The sequence below is a fragment of the Pelobates fuscus genome, chromosome 11, assembly GCF_036172605.1.
Source record: "Pelobates fuscus isolate aPelFus1 chromosome 11, aPelFus1.pri, whole genome shotgun sequence".
In the NCBI taxonomy this organism is placed as follows: Eukaryota; Metazoa; Chordata; class Amphibia; order Anura; family Pelobatidae; genus Pelobates; species Pelobates fuscus.
Genome location: NC_086327.1, coordinates 88021948 through 88041300, shown reverse-complemented (window position 1 = coordinate 88041300; position 19353 = coordinate 88021948). Strand labels below are relative to the sequence as shown.

The window sequence follows — 19353 nt, the reverse complement described above, 5'->3', positions numbered from 1 at the left end:
CAAACTGTTGCTATGGTTTAGAAGAGTTGTATTCAAAGTAAATGGTAAAAAAAAAAAAAAAAAAAAAATCACTTTGGTTTTCTTTGGTTTCAGGAATCGAGATGGAAATAATTAATAGCTGTGAGATCATCAATGGAGGGTGTTCTCACCAATGTCGACATAGCAATACGGGTCCATCCTGCATCTGCCCTCACGGGTTTGAGTTGGATGTAGATGGAAGAACATGTACAGGTATATAAAAATATAAATATAAAAATATGAAAATAAATATAAAAAAATATTTCTTCGAATGTGTAGCATACCTATATTTTACTTCATATTTATATCCACATTCACAATAGAATTGTCCCTGAAGCCTGAATGATAGTATATGGAGATAGATAAGCAGAAACATATTTTACAAAATGAGTGGATTGTATTTGCAACAAAATAAATATTATTTAGATATATTAAGGAGCAACGAAAAGGAAAAAATTGTGAAGTACTGTAACCTATGATCAAAATATGTTTTACCATTTGAAAGTGGCAACTTTTTAAATTAGAAATCCTAAAAGTTGGCTCGTCATCCACTGGATGTTGTGGTGCTTTGTTTGACCGCACATATGTGCATGCTCCCAAATACACAGCATGGATTATATCTTTATTGGCCTCTAAAATTTTTGCTGCAAATTTCAAACTGAAATACAATACATTTTAGGGATTCATGAGCAATATGGCTCACCAGTGTATGGATAAACATTTTCTGGCAATCAATTTACACCTTGTATTTTTTTGCATGACAAGGTCACTTTAATAATTTCCTCAATGCTAAAGGGCTTTGGAACACATTGTGAAAGGTAAAGCCCTACACAGCAGTTCAGACAAAACGGGTGCCACTGGCTATATTAAATTATGTAACCAACACTGTCCAGCTCAAGGTCACCCCAGTTTACAAATCTATTCAGAAATGCGCCTGCAGAATTTTATAAATGAAGCAATCTTGATACTTATGTTTAACAGACATTCTTCCTAACCTATTTCGAGGCTCTTAGCAAACTCACCACAAAGGCATTTCCTGAGATATTAATTCAGACTGTCTACTGTGTATGCTTTTACAAGGCTGTTTTTCCCTGTAAGCTGTGAAAGATGGACTGTGAAAGACAGAGCTTATATGGCTCAGAGGAAGTGGTAATAAAAGATATAATCACTTGCAAGATTTATGATGTACTGTAACCAGAAAGGATAGAACATGCATAAAAGTATACGATGTGTAACACCCCGAAAAACAAAGGGTTAAAGCTAAAATTCCTTAACAGAATTCTGTTTAATTCTGTGTTCATAAATGACCATTTTTCCAAGTCAGCTATGTATGGCCTATATTTTGTGATTAAAACACATATTTATGTGATTAAAACACTAAAGTTAATTGATGTTTAAATGTATTGAGTATTTTGCAAAATGAGGGAGGAGTAGTGTATTTTACCGTGGTTTTTACCGTTGTCAGCATTGACTTGCTAAATTACAAATTTAAGCCATTCAGTCACTTGCGACCACTTCAGCAGTAATGGTAGGGCATCACAGATGAGCAATGTAACGGCACCCCCAGGCATAAAAAGGGTTAAACCGCCATTTAGAAGATCTTCCCCTTCCAGAGATACAGGCACAGCTACTGCAGAACACCAAACTCCCGAACTGGATACAAATTAGCACTCCAACTCCCTAACTGGAACCTCACGAATAGCTGCTAGCAGACGAACAGGAAAAGCATCCAAGCGGCTTACACTCCTGGCAATCAGTCTCTATCAGCATACAGTAAATCCCCCCAAGAACGAGACAAAGCTCCGTGTTGAGGGTTAAGCAGTTGTCCAGTCATTCGTGCATTAGGTCGGTAGATTGAATCTACCGACCGCCGGGCAGAAAGGCACGAACAAGCCTTTTCTGCAGCCGAAAGGAAGACTTTTAAACATGGGGCCATAGTCCAGAGGCAACAGGCGGGCAACCAGGCTCCTCCAAGCAATGTGTCGAGATTGGTCTCATCACAAGCAACCTATGTACAAAATGGCCAACATTTTAACAAATAACATTTTAACTCCAATAACATTATCACCTAGGGCACTCTATGGATGTTAAGATTGTGTGACTTAGTCATTGGGTACACAGTATATAATGGTGTTTATCACAGTAAAGATATGGCTTATGTTTGTCTCTTACGACTAAATTAAATTCACTAAATTCCCACAGCCATAATGAGTCAAGGCTATTGTTTGAAACAATATTCATTATATATTTGATTGAAAATTTCATCTAATGTTTGATTTTCCTAGCTTAAATTCTGATCTTAAAAACATTGAGTGAGTAAATTGTCAAGATCATAGTCACCACCAATCATTTAATGCTTGTTTTAATGTTGCCCATAATTCTAGATACCGATGAGTGCACTAATGGGGCATCCTGCTGTCAGCAAGAATGTTCCAATAACGCTGGGGGCTACGAGTGTGCCTGCTATACCGGCTACAGGCTTAACCTAGATGGATGTGGATGTGATGGTATGCTTCTTTTTTAAATATTGTTTTGAAATAGAGAATCCCAAAAACTATTAGGGATGTGCATGGCAAAAAAATCAGTTCGGTTCGGCATTTCCAAAATTTGGGACTTCGGCAATTCGGCACTTCGGCAATTCTGGACTTCCCTAACCCTACCCCTAACCCTACCTCTAACCATAACCCTATGCCTAACCCTACCCCTACCCATAGCCCTACCCCTAACCCTACCCCTAACTCTACCCCTAACCCTACCCCTAAACCTGCCCCTAACTCTACACCTACCCCTAACCACACCCCTACATCAAACCCTACCCCCACCCCTACCCCAAACCCAACCTCTACCCCTAACCTTACCCTAACCCCTAACACCTTACCCTAACCCCTAGCCCTACCCGTAGCCATAGCCCTACCCCTAACCCTACCCATAACCCTAGGGGTCAGGGGTAGGGTTAGGGGTAGATTTAGGGGTAGGGTTAGGGGTAGGTTTAGGGTTAGATTCCTGTCATCATTCCCTTACTTTTCCCTCCCTCTCCTGTTTTGCCACTTTTCAGTCATCCGAGCAGTTCCGAAATGCTGAATTTAAATTCGGACCAAAATGAATTGCACATGTCTAAAAACTATTAATAGATTCCATTCTTTCATGTAAAATAAGAAGTAAAGTAGAATATTAGTAAGACACAAAGTGTTTTGGGATACAAAATAATACATTATGGAAGAAGATAATTTGCAAACATTGAAGGATATGGATGTAACAAATATGAGCAATCCTGAAAATACACCCTTTTAGGAAAGCTTACCATCTTCCATGGTGACGCATCTCTCATATAATGGCCCTCTTCATTTCCATAAAAATCCATAGCCCAGTTCACTATCTCTCCTGCACTGTTCAGTTTCTTTCACCCACTACTTTTAGTAGCTTATTTAGACAGAGAGATCTTATCCATCAATCCCTACCCCATCTGACAATCTGTTATTTCTTTATTTCTTTTGTGTCTTCTTTATGCCTTCTGCACATTTTATCTCCATTATATTCTGTATGTAAAATTACTTGTTGACAAATGCACCCATTTTAAAATCGTAATGCGCTATATAAGAAAAAATAATAATAAAAGACTTCCAGAAAACATCCAGAAGATGTACCCCTTATCCAGATTAAGGAAAGCATAGAAAAAAATGCAGAAATAAAGAAAACATTTAAATTAAAAGATAAACATATAACTTGAAATTTTAAATCAAAATCTACATCATCATACCTTAGTTAAAAAACAAAAACACCTTCCAGGTACCACACAGCCAGGTGTGCGCAAATTCCCCTTTTCATGCTTTCATTATGACTATTAGAAATCAGCATTTATGTTATGCTGAGGCAACTGTTTTTTGCTGATATTAAAGAATGTCAAAGTCCTCAAGCCCCTAAACCTAAGCAGCCCAAGCCCTTTGCCCTATCAAGTGACAAGAGAGTACATTTTAAATACATTGCTTTATGTCAACCCAAGAACCTTATAGCACTGAATTTACAGACATATTATTCATTATGAAAGACAAGCTGTTGATTTCAAATAAAATCAAAATAAAGTTATTAGATTTTTTGTTAGCACAACAAAAGTATGAGTTTATTGTGTTGGTCTATTTGATTACATTGGAGGTTTAAATATATACTTTTTTCGAACAGATATGGATGAATGTTCTTCAAATAATGGTGGCTGTGACCATATTTGTGAAAACCTTGTGGGCTCCTTCCAGTGTGGATGCAATCCTGGGTACCGACTGGATGATGACAGTAAAAGATGTATAGGTAATGTGTATTGATGGCTGTGAAGGACAAATGGCAAAACTCAACAAAATAGTTTATAGTTATAAAGTGGCCAGAGATAAAATGGATCTTAGGTAGACCCATCAAATTTAACCCTTCTAAGACAATCCCATTATTATGGATCAAGGAGAGTGCATGAACTTAGCTCAATATATAGTTATTTGTTGGTTGTGCTCAGACGGAGGTTGAGATATATGGGTCAATACCAATGGCAAACTGCATTATGGTAAATCAAGCACAAAATACAGAGGATTATCTAATAGGGTTATTTACTAAAGTAAGAATGCAACGTAAATTCATAGAATGTTTTTGTTTTACCATAAAATTGAAATTCACTTTGAATTCACCTTAAATTCTCAATTTAGTGAATAGTCGTGTAAGTATTTGTGCAAGGTCTGCCATTACAAAAGACAACAATAATGTTCACGAGGTCAGAAATTGTGGAGTATGGACAAGGTATTTGCACATTTGTGGTCAAACTAACTGTGAAAATTGCAGAGCTGGAGACATTTTCCAATTTGCATATTTTGGACAAACATCTACAGCTTTCTGGTCCACTTTTGGCTTAGTAAAGAAACGTCTGATATTTTATAAGAAGACTGTCTAGGCCACTAAATGAAATATTATCCTGAAACATGCTCTAATATATCTGGGTTTAATTTTAATAACAGTAACTATTGTCAGTATATTCACCTTTTATATTTCTATAAGCTGCGCCATTATTTTATACGTTTCCTTGTTTTGACTAGAAAAAAAATAACCATTTCTAAAAGCAATGCCCAAGGCGCACCAGTTTTGTTATCACAAGTCTAGATTCTCTGAAAACTTGAAGAAATCTTATGTATCTTAAAAGGATATAATTCCAGAAAGAAGTTTACATTCGTTATTGTATATCTCACATCTTTTAACCCTTCAAACCTATTTTGACATATAGCAATGTATGTTTCTCATTAAAAGTCCTACTTTTTCTTTATTCCCCAGCTACTCGTAACCCTCAGGAAACAATTTTTGGACAGGAGCCTGTTGTCCGCTCCCTGCCGCAGGTTACTCTGTTACGGGATGAATTTGCACATTTTTCTGATGACGAATATAATGACGAGGAAGAGGAGGCTGAAGCCAGAGGAGAACATACTCTTTCAGAGTCATTTGGTAAAATATAACAAAAAAACACCATCAATAGATTTGTAAAATATTGATAATTATTGAGTTTATTCAGTAAATGGCAGTATGTCGTAATTAACAAAATCTACACCAAGCTAACTGGACAAACCCTAATCCAAGGTATTTGTTTCCACTTCAATTGTCTTGGTGAAGTCAGTTGTTTTAGAGAACCACACTTTTAACTGTAGTAATTATAGATTACATTTTTGTCTTGTGACTCATAAATTATTGCAGTGTGTTCGTTCAATGGTTACATCCATTTACACAACCTGTTAATTAAGAAAGGAGCCTGAAACATGAGAGAAACTATTTAATTAAAGTAACAACTTATCTCTCTGACAAGTGTAGAATTAGGGGTGATCAACTGTTAGCTCTTTAGTTTGTTTTCTCTGATGCCTATCCCATGTGGCACACGCATCCTCACATGTGGACTGCTCACTGGAGTTATAGTAGCTTCCATTTTGGGTGGCTAAATTTGTGTTTGCTGACTGAGAATTATTGTTGTAGTTCAGCAGTGGTCGCATGCTGGGATCATGCTGTTTACCTATGTTTAATTGTCTTGTGTGTTGGGCGGACAATGTTTATTTCTTCTTTGCTAGAAAGTTGTTTTGATATAAGGAAGTCTAAACATCATCTTGGTTCTTGCAGTTTGTTTTGATGGAACATTTGGTCCAGACTGTACCCTAACCTGTGAGGATTGCACAAATGGGGGCATGTGTAATGCAGACTTGGATGGTTGCATCTGCACGGTGGGCTGGACTGGGCTTACATGCAATCAAAGTAAGTCAAAACATGTTTAATATTGTTCTTCATTTACAATTCTATTCTATATTTTTAGATCAATTTAAAACGCGTAGTTTTGGAGGCTAAAAATTAAAACATGTTGAGATGCCAGATTGGTTACAAAAAAAGTCAATAAAGGGTCTCCCCAAGCACCATAATGCCTATTCAACTCTACACTTTGAAAACTCTGTGTTATACTACACAGCCATTGTTGGACTTTTAGTTATGCTTTAGTTGCATTTAGTAATGCTAGGCATTTTATTAAGATTCTCTATGTAAAATAAATAAGCACACCCATTCTGTCCCACCCTCACAACATTCACAATTTATCTATTTGCACCGTAATACAATTGTATGTCATGTCATCTGAGTGCACAGCATTTCTGAAAGTTGCAGTTTAGCTGTTAGCATTCTCCAGTAGAAAGTTGACAACTTAAAGAAACACTCTGGATACCATAACAACTTAATCAAAATTACGTTGTTGTGGTGCCAGGAGAAACCCCTACTTACTTATCCAAAATCTTCTCTCCAGTGCCTTTTAGCTCTGCCCTTTTATTCCAATAAAGTTGATACGGTGCCTGAAGGTTTCCTTTAATTACAACCCCCAGAAACCCATCCTGAGCTCATAAAATCCAGCTGTGAATCATGTGAGTCATTGGAAATAAAAAATATGTTTTAAATCCATGGGAAATTACAGAAAATACAGAAAGTTTTTCTTTATTCAATTATACGGTCCTGATCTTGATGAACCAGGACTTTCATGTCTTAGTCTGTCAGAGATTAGTGGGAGTTACATTCCTGATGAGCAGCTGCTGCCATTTTGATTCAGCTTGGTTCCAAACTAAATTAATAGAGACAGCTGAAATGGCTGTCACCCTGGACTGTACTCCGACCAATCTAGGCAGCACTGGAAACGGTATGTCTAGGTGATAGCAGTAGAGCAACTCCGTTATAAATCCTTACAATTCTGAACACACTACCCATAACACACTATCCTTGCTTAACCAAAGTCCGTACACTAACCCTTACAGTAACCCTATATTCAACCACAACACAATAACCCTGTCCTGAAAATAGCAAGTAAAATAAAAGATAATTCATGGGTCAACATATATTAAGGTAAAATAAAGCTATGTCAATGTTCTTGAGGCATTTTAAACCACTTGTTTAACAATGGTTAGACTTCAATTATAAGCCAGAAATAGGATTGCAATATGTTTATTATTTCATTCAACACATATAAAGGATACATTCTAACATAGCAAATGGTGAGGATAGTATAGAATTCTATAATCACTTTAAACACTTCACATAGGACAACACCTTATGCGCCAAAACTGAAGCGTGATCCCAGTTGCATATTTTTCCCTAAACTCTGCCATATCAGTACATTTGGTGCCTGATTTTCTAATGGACAAATAGCTATTAAAACAATGAATTAGGGATTTGGTTATTTTCCTCCTAGATAAGTATTGGCGTCTGCGGTCAATATTCTTTAGTCTGGACCAGGCATAGACAACCTTCGGCACTCCAGATGTTTTGGACTACACCTCCCATGATGCTTTGCTAGCATTATGGGTGTAAGAGCATTATGGGGCATGTAGTCCACAACATCTGGAGTGCCGAATGTTGCCTATCCCTGGACTCTGAGCTAATCTGCCTAAGATTCTACAAGAACATCTTAACCAAACCTTTAATTATTATACACCCTGTGGATTTTAGCATTTGTAGCTCAGTCTAATGCACTGTTTTAGCAAATTTCTTGATTGAAACTATCATTGTTTTGTTCTAAAAACAAAACATATATTTCAATAAAAATGTTCTGTTTAATAGTGATTTTAAGGTGCCACATCAGCAGCACATTAGGAAGGGTGATTTGTTTCTTTGTCTAAGAAGCCAAGTCATTTGTATATTTGGGTTTGGCATTAGAACTGTGGATTGTATTTCATACTTGAGCTGGTTTGGACGGCATGCCGATAGCAATATCTTTTTCACTAGCTCAGTTTATATTAATATTTAGGGGTTTATCTACTAAGTTCAGTTGTGGTGAAATGGATTAGCTTAATTTATAAGAAATTAACAAATTTGGAAAAATTCTCCAACTTGGCTGTGCTAGCATTTGTTCCCCAAATGCAACAGTTTTATCTAAATTTAACACACACACACACACACACACACACACACACACACACACACACACACACACACACATATATATATATATATATATATATATATATATATTTAAACTTACCACAACTCAATGTTTAGTGAATAAACCCCTACGTGTGGCAATGAATTTGGAACCTCAGGAAATGTATGTCACTTGATTTCCTACGTTCTCACTTTTCAGACCTACTTTTAAAAATTGGAAGCCATATTTTTGAAAACTTAACAGATATTTGGACTGATTCACTTGGTTTGTCCCGGGGTTGAATGACTCAACTTATTCATCTCAATGCCAAACTGGAATATCTGGGTTTGGAATGAAACTCGTTCTAGCTTTATTTACAATTGTGGTATTGGCATTTATGTTTCTGGCGTTTGTATTTTGGTAGAAATTGTTAACTTTACAGCAATGCCAAATTTAAGGAAAAGTATTAAAATACAGGGTGTTTGGATTTTGCATATGCTGATATACTGTAGAGTGCGGTTGGCCTCTGCTATGCCATTGCTTAGAGTCAACTGTTTGTTTCTTTTGTTTCCCCCATCATATTTGAGCCAGATAAGACATTTTTTCCAAACCTCCGTTAATGCTAATGGTTCATTTAAAACAAATTTTAAAATATATATGTTTATATACTATGCATCTGTAGATGCCACACTGTGTTATAGCAGCATGATAGAGATTTATCAAACCAAAACTAGGTGTTTGGAGGGAGAGTACCAAATGAAGAGCAATAACCATGGAAACTAATGGAATGTATTTCAAAATTTAGCAGTTAGCTTCCAAAACAGCTCCTATTCATTCCATGATAAATCTCCCCTACAAGCTTTATGAGTCCATAGTTTGACCTCTGTTCTAGAGCAGCTGTATGCAAGTACGCTCCGTCGAGATACCATGCGACTCTTTGCCAGCGTTCGTAGAATATCTAATAGATAAGTTCCTGTTTTAGACTAGATTTCTCCAGGTAAGGTGTTGGTTTGCACAGCTAACTCTTGCATTCTAGATTAACAGTGTGATCATGTATCCTCTATCAATGACCAGTATCTCTTGTATTCTATACATTTGTAAAACTACATTACCCATGATGCTCTGCCAACTTACATGTGCCTACATTTGCAGTGCGGAGGTTAGCTATTACTGTCCTATAACCACTACTGCATTGCTTGAGTCTGCCTTCCTATGGCAAAACTATATATTCTAGTGAAACCTTATTACATTTATTTCACCCAAGGTTATTTCAGTATGGTTACAGTGGGTTGAAATCTAAACCAGTAAGCAGTGATTTTTCTTTCTGATAAATTGCCTTCTAAATTGCCATTAATACTGTATAAAAGGAGGGAACGTAGACATACTACAAAATGTATGAATTATTTTCCCAATTGATGCCATAATCAGCTACCATCTGACAGTAAATTGTCACACTATTCACACACAGTTTAACACTTGTCTCTCTCTTTCGGGTTCCTCGCTGCTTCTGGTCTGGGCTGATATATGCTAAAGAGAAAGTTCATTCTCCCGCATTATCAAACCAGCTTTCGACTTTATTTTTTGGCTGAGAATGTTAACTGATTCTCTCAGCCAATGAATAATAACCACATTTGGTATAAATTGGTATGATAATGAGGCATTTTAAATATTTCTTTAACATATCATCTTAGACTGAGAGCAGTGTGTGTTACAGATCCAGGTAACTATTAAACTTAAATAGTTTTATCGTTTATTATGGGGTGGAGTAAGAGTACTCCTGGCACCATAACCTCTACAGCATGTTGATCAGAGAGTTGAGATTTCTGAGCATGTGTCTATTCATCCTGTTAAAACTCCAAAGTGGAAAAAGTCAGATTGTGACAGTGTTTATCTACTTTCTCCCTAGTCATTAGCTAGCATTGGTACAACTAGTCAGTGTTCCCTTAAGTGAAATTGGTTAATTAGTCATATGGTGATCATGGCTCCCTTTAGCCTAGTTGGATACATAAGAGCAAACAAGTTAGTTTCCTATGCATAAGCCTGTGTTCATAGTCCTGTTAGCCAATCATCGGCTAACTACTCAGTACCAAAGATGATTTAATGTGGGTCATGATGATCTGAGGATTTTAGACAACAGAGAGATCTTAATGATAAAGATATTTTCCTGGGAGTTAGAGGATTTTACGATCCCTTGTAAACTGTAGGATCGACCCCTAATCATTTCACCGTGTATTCTGAGACTGGGTGTGTTTGCCAATTTAAGCAAATTTCCCTACCCAGGGCATTGCCATGTAATACTGTTTGTACTGATGTGACATTCTAGAACAGGGGTAGGCAACCTTCGGCACTCCAGATGTGGTGAGGTACATCTCCCTTGATGCTTTGCCAGCATTATGGGAGTTATAGTCCATACCATCTGGAGTGTCGAAGGTTGCCTACTCCTGTTCTAGAACATGATTCATTACTCTACAATTTACCAATATATAATAAAGACTTCCAGGCACGACAATAGTCACTGAATTCCATCACCCTCAGCCATGCCATCCATATATGAAAATCTCCTGAAAAGCTGTTGAAAATCACATCATTAAAAAAAAAAAAACATTTTTAATTAGGACCATATTGCTAAACTAGAGATAGTTAACATGTCAAATGTTTAATTAAATGCAGCAGTAAATGATGCAAATTCTTCGAAATTATTAAATTATTATTGCAAAACATTATTAATTGTTTCTTTGGGAAGTCTGGCCATAAATGCATTCCATACTGTGAATAAACAGAGCAAAATATATTCTTTCCAAGACAGGTGTTTAATTTTGGGAAAGTGATGTTCTTATGTTTCCAGGGGCTGTATGCGACTGTTTGCAATATTGTGCAGCCTTGTATTAATATAGAGTGACTAATTTGCAACAAGAAGATATATACGTATATATGTATATACTGTATGCGTTTCTTACCAGATGTTTATTTAAACATGTCATACCACTGGAATTATTTTGTATACATTTCATTTGAGGATATAAATGCTACCAGGTTTTATTCAATCTGGATGGTGACATTTGTTACATTCCCTATTTTTAATTTTTTTTTTGGTTAATGCAGCTTGTCCAGAAGGAACATTCGGCCAAAATTGTAGTATGAAATGTAACTGTAAAAATGGAGGAATTTGTGACCCTATTACAGGAAAATGTCGTTGCCCTCGAGGGATTACTGGAGAGTTCTGTGAGGATGGTAAGTGCAATTTCTGACACCATATAAAATATGTTAGGATTTAATCATCCACGGCACTATCCTTTGATTTAAACAGGTATTTATCATTTGAGCATTTTTCTTTATTTAAAGGGACACTGTAGGCACCCAGACCACTTCAGCCCATTTAAGTGGTCTGGGTGCAAACTCCCATCACCCTTAACCCTGAGCATGTAATTATAACAGTTTTTTATAAACTGCAATAATTACCTGCTAGGGTAAAGTCCTACTCTATTGGCACGGGTGCTTGGACGACTATTGGTCATCTAAAAAAAAAAAGGGCATTCATTCTCGGGACGAGAATATAATTTTGCCTCTTTATAAATCACTGGTAAGACCACACATTGAATATGCTGTGCAATTTTGGGCATCTGTTCTAAAGAAGGATATTATGGCACTAGAAAAAGTGCAGAGGCGGGCTACAAAATTAATAAAAGGAATGGAACATATCAGCTATGAAGAAAGGTTAACAAATTTAAACCTATTTAGTTTAGAAAAACGTTGCCTGAGAGGGGATATGATAACATTATACAAATACATTTGAGGCCAATACAAACCATTGTGTGGAAATCTATTCACAAACCGGACTTTACATAGGACACGAGGTCATGCGTTTAGACTAGAAGAAAGAAAATTTCAAAGGAAAGGTTTTTTTACTGTAAGAACAATCAGGATGTGGAATTCTCTGCCTGAAGAAGTGGTTTTATCAGAGTCCATACAGATGTTCAAATAGCTACTAGATGCATACTTGCAAAAACAGAATATTCAGGGATATAATCTTTCAATGTAGGGTAATAACTGCTTGATCCAAGGATAAATCTGACTGACATTCTGGGGTCAAGAAGGAATTTTTTTTCCTAGCTTGTTGCAAAATTGGAAGTGCTTCAAACTGGGTTTTTTTTTTACCTTCTTTTGGATCAACAGCAAAAAACATGTGAGGAAGGCTGAACTTGATGGACGCAAGTCTCTTTTCAGCTATGTAACTATGTAACTATGTAAACGACGCTGGACGTCCTCACACTATGCATGAGGACTTCCAGTGTCCCTTGAATCCCGGGGGGAGAATTGAAGAATGCTTTTTATGGGGAGATCCTAATGCGAGCGTGGCCATTGCCGCGCATTTGCATTAGGTCTCCCCCACTGGCGGACGTCGGTGGGGGAGGAGAGTGGGCAGAGCTGAGCCAGCACCGAGGGATATCGGCTTTGGACCCAGGTAACTGACAGAAGGGTTTATTAACACCTTCTGCACCAACATAGGGTGGGGGGGGCTTGACAAAAGGGAAGCTATAGTGCCTGGAAAACAGCTTGTTTTCCTGGCACTATAGTTTCCCTATCATTTAGCATCAGAAACTGCCATCACTTTTTAGTAGTTGCCAGAATAAGTTCAACTTTATAGCAATGTCAATGCACTCAACGAAATGCTCACAAATGTGATCTTAAATCATAGACCATTAGCAAGATCACTGAAATTACCCATCTAGATAATCACTGATACAATGCATTCTGGATAATATAAAACATTTTACAGATTCTTTCTTCAAATCAAAGCTTGTTCATCAAATAATAAGATATCAAAGCCATTGGGGAGCTTTCTTAGGCTTTGGAACAAAGCAACTCTCTTGAACGAAAAACATAAGGAATTAAAATACCATGTTGTTGAAAAGAATTATATACATTCAGTAACATCATGTTGGACGTGGTGAATGACAATTTCATTGACATTGTTGATTTGCACAGAGTGCCTATCATAAACTTGCTTCTTATAGTCTATAATAATAGTAATAAGCACACAGTTCATAAACCTGAACATCTTTCATATATTGTATATTGGAGAAACAGATACTGAATACACTGTTATTTTTATGTCTTTTTACATTATAGGTTGTCCAAAAGGATATTTTGGGAAAAACTGCAAAAAAAAGTGCAACTGTGCTAACAAGGGAAGATGCCACAGATTGCATGGAGTATGTTTTTGTGACCCTGGACTTTATGGACGTTACTGCCATCTAGGTAAATCAATAGGCTAACAGGGTTATTTAACCCCTTAAGGACCAAACTTCTGGAATAAAAGGGAATCATGACATGTCACACATGTCATGTGTCCTTACGGGGTTACTAAAATTAGAATTCAAAGGGAATTCAAAGGGAATTTAACATTTTAGGCCAAAGTAGCTGACCTAAAAGCATAGATGACTTTTTCTAGTTTTCTAATTCAGCTATTTTAGCCTTAAATTTGAACTTCACTTTGAATTATCAGTTTAGTGAATAACCCTGTAAGAGTTGTTAAATAACATGATCGTAAACAATGGGGGGAGGACCACTTTACTTGATGAATGTGTGAGTTTTTGGCCAGATAAGACTTCAATGGTGGCACCCATAGTAAGGGCCTCCAGAAAGTAGGAGAAAGGACTAGGGTGGAATGATGGAAAAATGTTTGGATGGGTTAATTGCACAAGACAGAGAGAAAATAGTTAGATTAGAGAAGATGCATCTGTATTCCTCAATTGGACTTGCCCTTAATAAAATATTTCAGAACTAACCAGGTATGTAGTGAGATATAATTCCAGGTAAGTAGTGATTAAAGGGAAACAGTCATTATCCAGTATTTGTAATATTATGTTTAATTACCCCCTATATGTATAAAGGGGACAGTTGAGGCACCTTAAGGCGCCATAACAACTTCATCTAAATTAAATTTTTATGGTGCAAGGAAGCCTCTGGGTGCACTCTAACCTCATATCATTATTTTAACCGTAAAGTTGCCTCCAGCACCGATCCTCAGTTTCAGGTAGCACAAAGTCCCTTTGGGCATGGGCGCTGCTGATAGGTTGATAGTGGTCAGCTGATGTTATCAGAAAATCAGGGACTCTCCATTCTCAAAACTGACTTGAAAAAGGTAAGTTTATTTTCAAGTCAGCTTTGTGAATGGGGAGTCGCTGGTTGGCTGAGAGTATCAGCTGACCACTCTCAGGCAATCAGCATCCCTACTGCCCGGCAGCACTCTGTCCTTCCTGAAACTGACATTTCTGAAGTAAAATTCTACCTGGGGGAGTTGAGATCATTGCTGAAGGCAGCTTTGGGGTTAAACAATTTGAGAATGATTTATCCCTTGAGGTAAGAGTGCACCCGGGGGCCTCCTGGCACCATAACTTAATTTAGATGAAATTGTTATGGTGCCTTGAGTGGTTCTTTGTGACAGAGCTCCCTGTGTCCCATCTGGGTATCTCCACCAAGCTCGTTTCCTAGCTGGAACCGGGAAACCTGAAGTTCTTCTGCCCTAGTCCCAGCTACTTGACTGTGGTCCTTCTGGAGCTTTTCCACCCAACCAGGCTGCAGCTCTCCTTCCAGGCAGGTCTCGTGCCCTCTGCCTATTCCTCTGCAGCTCTGCTTACAGTGTTTTCTGTTGCCTTTACAAAGGCATTTGCAGCTCTAGGGCCTACCTCCCTTGATTTATCCCAGGGCTAGAGGGATCTTGCAGTCAGCAAACAGGTCCAAAGACTCTGTTGCTGGGATCTCTAAAAATCCACACAGGACACAAGTTCTAAAACAAGTGACATACAATGCTTTATTTTACATGGGACCAGCCCATATGTCCGTTACATCAACCTTGCTGTGACAAACTCAATAAAATACAATTAACCAAATCATATCAGAAAACATACAGGAGCTTATAATAACATAACATTTTTAAAGGTGTGTGAAAGACAAAAAATAAACACAAAACATCTCTCCTGCCTGCAGAATTCACAATATGCAAATCTACCTGAATATACAAATGAACAAGTCTTGATATTGAGGTAGTGCATATTGCGGTTGCTACCAACAGAGGGCACCATACAGGCTCCAAAGCCAAATCCGTAGCAATCCTCAAGTAAAATCCGTAGCAATCCTCAGCTTTACAGGAGAGCAGACAAAACATTTAATACTAAATATTTTACACACATCCTGCACCTATAATGGGCATAGCGTGACTAAAATATACGAATAGTCCAGGGACCTACATAAATAGTCTGTCTGAAGCTCCTGGTGATGGTGGCTACAGCCACATACTTTAACAAATGTGTGCTTGCCAAGCTTTACATATAAAGTTAAATGTAGAAATCCATATTGACTTCCTGCCAATCATTTTTATAAGCTCTGCTGTTTTCTTTCATTTAACATATAATATGGAGGTGGCACACAGAAGCAATGTTTCTGTTTTTTCCCTCCAGAGCATTGTGGGTCGTGGCTGTGCCTGGACTAGTCTCGATTGTGATGTCAACTGCTAAAGTTTGAATATGCATTCAAAAGAAAATAGAGCGTCACCAAAATGATTAACATAAATTATTTTTGATTTTCAATGTTTTATTTAGAGGTGTCATTTCCAGTGGAATGACAGTGTCTCTTTATAAAAGTCACTGATGTATGTTGAACAAAATCCTCTGCTTGTCTTTTTAACCGAATGGGTGAGCTGTTAAAAAAAATATATATATTTTAGATTTGTGCAAGGTGTATGTGGGCCTGGGTAGGTATGTAGATATGCAGGAGGTTGAATGTGGGTTTGCGTATAAATTGGTGGGAATAATTAAAATCTCAGAATCTGGACAAAATCACAGGAGCCTTATCACTCAATTGCAAACTCAACATTGACCTGTGAATTATTCAATCTCCAAGGGGGTAACTCAGGGGGATCTCGGTGGTGGCACACAGTCTATTTTCCCAGCAAGCATAACTTTCGATATTGATTTTCTGTTTAGCTTGCCCAAGATGGACATATGGAAGTGGTTGCTCAGAAGAATGCAAGTGTAACCAGCAGAATACACTGGAGTGCAATAAAAAAGATGGACTTTGTATATGTAAACCAGGATTCTATGGAATCTACTGCCAGACAAGTAAGAATTAGTAAAATCCTCTTCAACACATGCAAGAATGAACCCTTTATTGTGACAGAATAAAATATGAATTTATGGCGTAACTTTAATCATAGAGATAGACAACTCAAGATTTTCTCGAGTTGGTGTACTTGTGAGATTTGAATTAGGCAGAACCTTTTTAATTCATACTATTTGAGATTCGTAAACCAGAAAAAACATTACTTTTAAGATCTTATTACACAGGATTGGAAGTTATAATGCACTTGTTTATTTTAAATATTACTTAAAAACTATTAGTTTTACTAAAAAAAAAGGCATACCGTCTGAAATAAAAGTAAAATGTGTTTATTTAAAAAAAAAAAAAAAAAATAGAACTGAACTATGGAGTTAAGCCTTGTGGAACTTAACCTGTTGATCTCACAACTTATTACCTGGGATCACTCTCAATCACAAATAAAAGACACATGCACATTTTGTCACAAATGTTTTTATTATGGTAAAAATAAAAACATGCATGTATGGAGCAGTACATGAGAACCTATTCATACCTGCATTATGGCTGAATGAATATCCTGTAGTCTATCTCCTTTAAGGAACTGCAATTTAAGTGACAACTCTTCGGTTGTCGCAGAAATACAACTCCCAAGATGCATCACCATCATGTAGGCTGATAAGTCATTATGGGCAAGCTATTTGTTCTCCTTCCCTGCTTTAGGAAAAATATAAGTGATTTTATAAAGAAAAATATCATTTTTTTTTATAATTTATTTTTACAGTTTCTGAAATTACTATAGATTTTATTTGGTAGGTACTTGACTGCCAGACACAGGAACATTTACTGGTATCCTATTTTGTTTACAGAATGTGATGTGGGTTTTTACGGATTTGGCTGCAAGAGCAAATGCAGTTGTCAGCCTGGTTTATTATGTGACCACATAAATGGAAAATGTCAAAAACAGTGCCCAGAAGGATATCAAGGGGAAAACTGTGAGCAAGGTAACACCATCTTATATTTGCAATCAAAGGAAATTGGGCTTATCCAAAGGAACATTTGTTTTATGGTCAAATGCATTTTTACAAGGACTTTACTAAGCATGGTTTGATTATGTATGAAAATATTGTAACCACACAAGAACAGGAAACAGTCACATTTCTTGTTTGGAATTAGACCAGTGTGCTTCCACTATAGAATAATTTAGTTTAATGTGTTGCTGTGAATTAACAAGGCTTTGCCTCTTGGAAAAAGTGGAATCAAAAATATTCTGACAATTTAGAATCTTTGTAGTTAAAAAAAAAATTATCTTTATTGTGATAGGTATAAAGCATAAAAAAGCAAAACATTTTGCTTTGATACACATCGTCAAAGTGTCTAAAAAACATACTGAGTACAGATGTGATATACAAAACCAGGATTTCTCTCCATTGGATATTTTAAATGACCAGTACTAAAAGCCAAATGTAATAAGCAAATAGTAAAGCTAGACTTTTGTGTATGTTAAACAAGCAAAAGTTAAAGAACCCTTAGGGAACATAAACCTGTATTCCTCACGCTAGAGTGCTCCTGTCCTTAGTTCTATACAGATCCTCCTCCATGTCCCATAAAAATTAAAATAAAAGTTTTACTCAAATTTCTCTAGTGCCAAGTCTCTCTTGGTGCTGCTCACCTCTCCGCCTCCTGCTACCTCATCGAGCATTAATGGCCTCCTCCATGATAGTCCTCATAAAGGAGCATTGGTGTGCATGAGTAGTGAGCTCCACGTGCGAATTCAAGCTTCCCTATAGCAAAGTATTGTATTCAATGCTTTCCTATAAGTCTGAGTCATGTGACAGCGCCTCTAGTGGCCGTCAGGAAGATACAGACAGACAAACCGTAGAATGTCGACTATATATATTTATACATACACACACACTTAATTAAAGTTAGATGGTCATTAAAGGTTAGTATTAGGTTTTACTATATAGTTATTTAGTGTAAATAAAAATTGGCACAGTTAACAAGGCAAAATGTTTAATTTTCTGTTAAAATACGAAATGGTTTCAACAGGAGTTTCACACATTGGCAGAAGTTCAAATTATTTGGAGTGGTTAATACCAGAACAAATTGAGTTTCTAAAACAATCTGGATTATTGATTATATTGCATGGTTTCAATTTCCACAGCAACTCCTGTTAAACTAAACTGCTTTAAATTCTGTGCCATTGTCAGAAGACAGGATCATGACCAGAACTTTTTAATTAAAAAGTTTTAGATGTACAATAGTTTTTGTAGGTTATTTTTACAATAGTAGCAGCATACAATATAGATTTTTTTTCTGATGTTTTCAATCAGAATACTATGAAGACAACTATCATCAAATGAAGTAGATTGGTATTTTTTTCAAACTGCAGCAGTTTTAAATAGAGCAATCACAGAAGTTGGCAAGTCAGGTTGAGCAGCTCTTGGTCAAACAGCATAATCTGACCCAACAAGGCTGCTCAGCCAGATGAAAAGTAAATATATATATATATATTATTTAAACAACTATTATTAACTTTCATTAAATGTTGTAAATAAAAAACAACAAGTGTAAATTTGATGACAGTTGTCCTTTAAAGCTTTCAATTTCACATGGACTTTGACAACGGTCATCAGGCACTTAATATTTGATATTTTATAATGTCATGCATTATATTAGTAACAATGTGATTATTTATAATCTCAAAAATGCACCTTGCTATTATCTTTTTTATATGTAGCTTGTCTTTCTCTATACTAAATCCAAATAGCTCTAAAAACTATAGAAATGCTGAAATGACTTTATTATTATTTTGGTGCTGTTTATAAACATTGAGAATGACC

General features: G+C 36.7%; 1 protein-coding gene across 2 annotated transcripts in view; it reads left to right on the top strand.

Annotated features, from left to right (window-relative positions):
* Positions 1-19353, top strand: part of MEGF6 (multiple EGF like domains 6) — a 517377-nt gene that overhangs the window by 439047 nt on the left and 58977 nt on the right. For both annotated transcript variants that reach the window (XM_063435729.1, XM_063435730.1), the window contains 9 exons: positions 94-231; positions 2403-2525; positions 4195-4317; positions 5317-5484; positions 6145-6276; positions 11516-11644; positions 13544-13672; positions 16399-16533; positions 17377-17511. In XM_063435729.1, the coding sequence (XP_063291799.1) occupies positions 94-231; positions 2403-2525; positions 4195-4317; positions 5317-5484; positions 6145-6276; positions 11516-11644; positions 13544-13672; positions 16399-16533; positions 17377-17511 (1212 nt within the window). The remainder of the gene's footprint in view (positions 1-93; positions 232-2402; positions 2526-4194; positions 4318-5316; positions 5485-6144; positions 6277-11515; positions 11645-13543; positions 13673-16398; positions 16534-17376; positions 17512-19353) is intronic.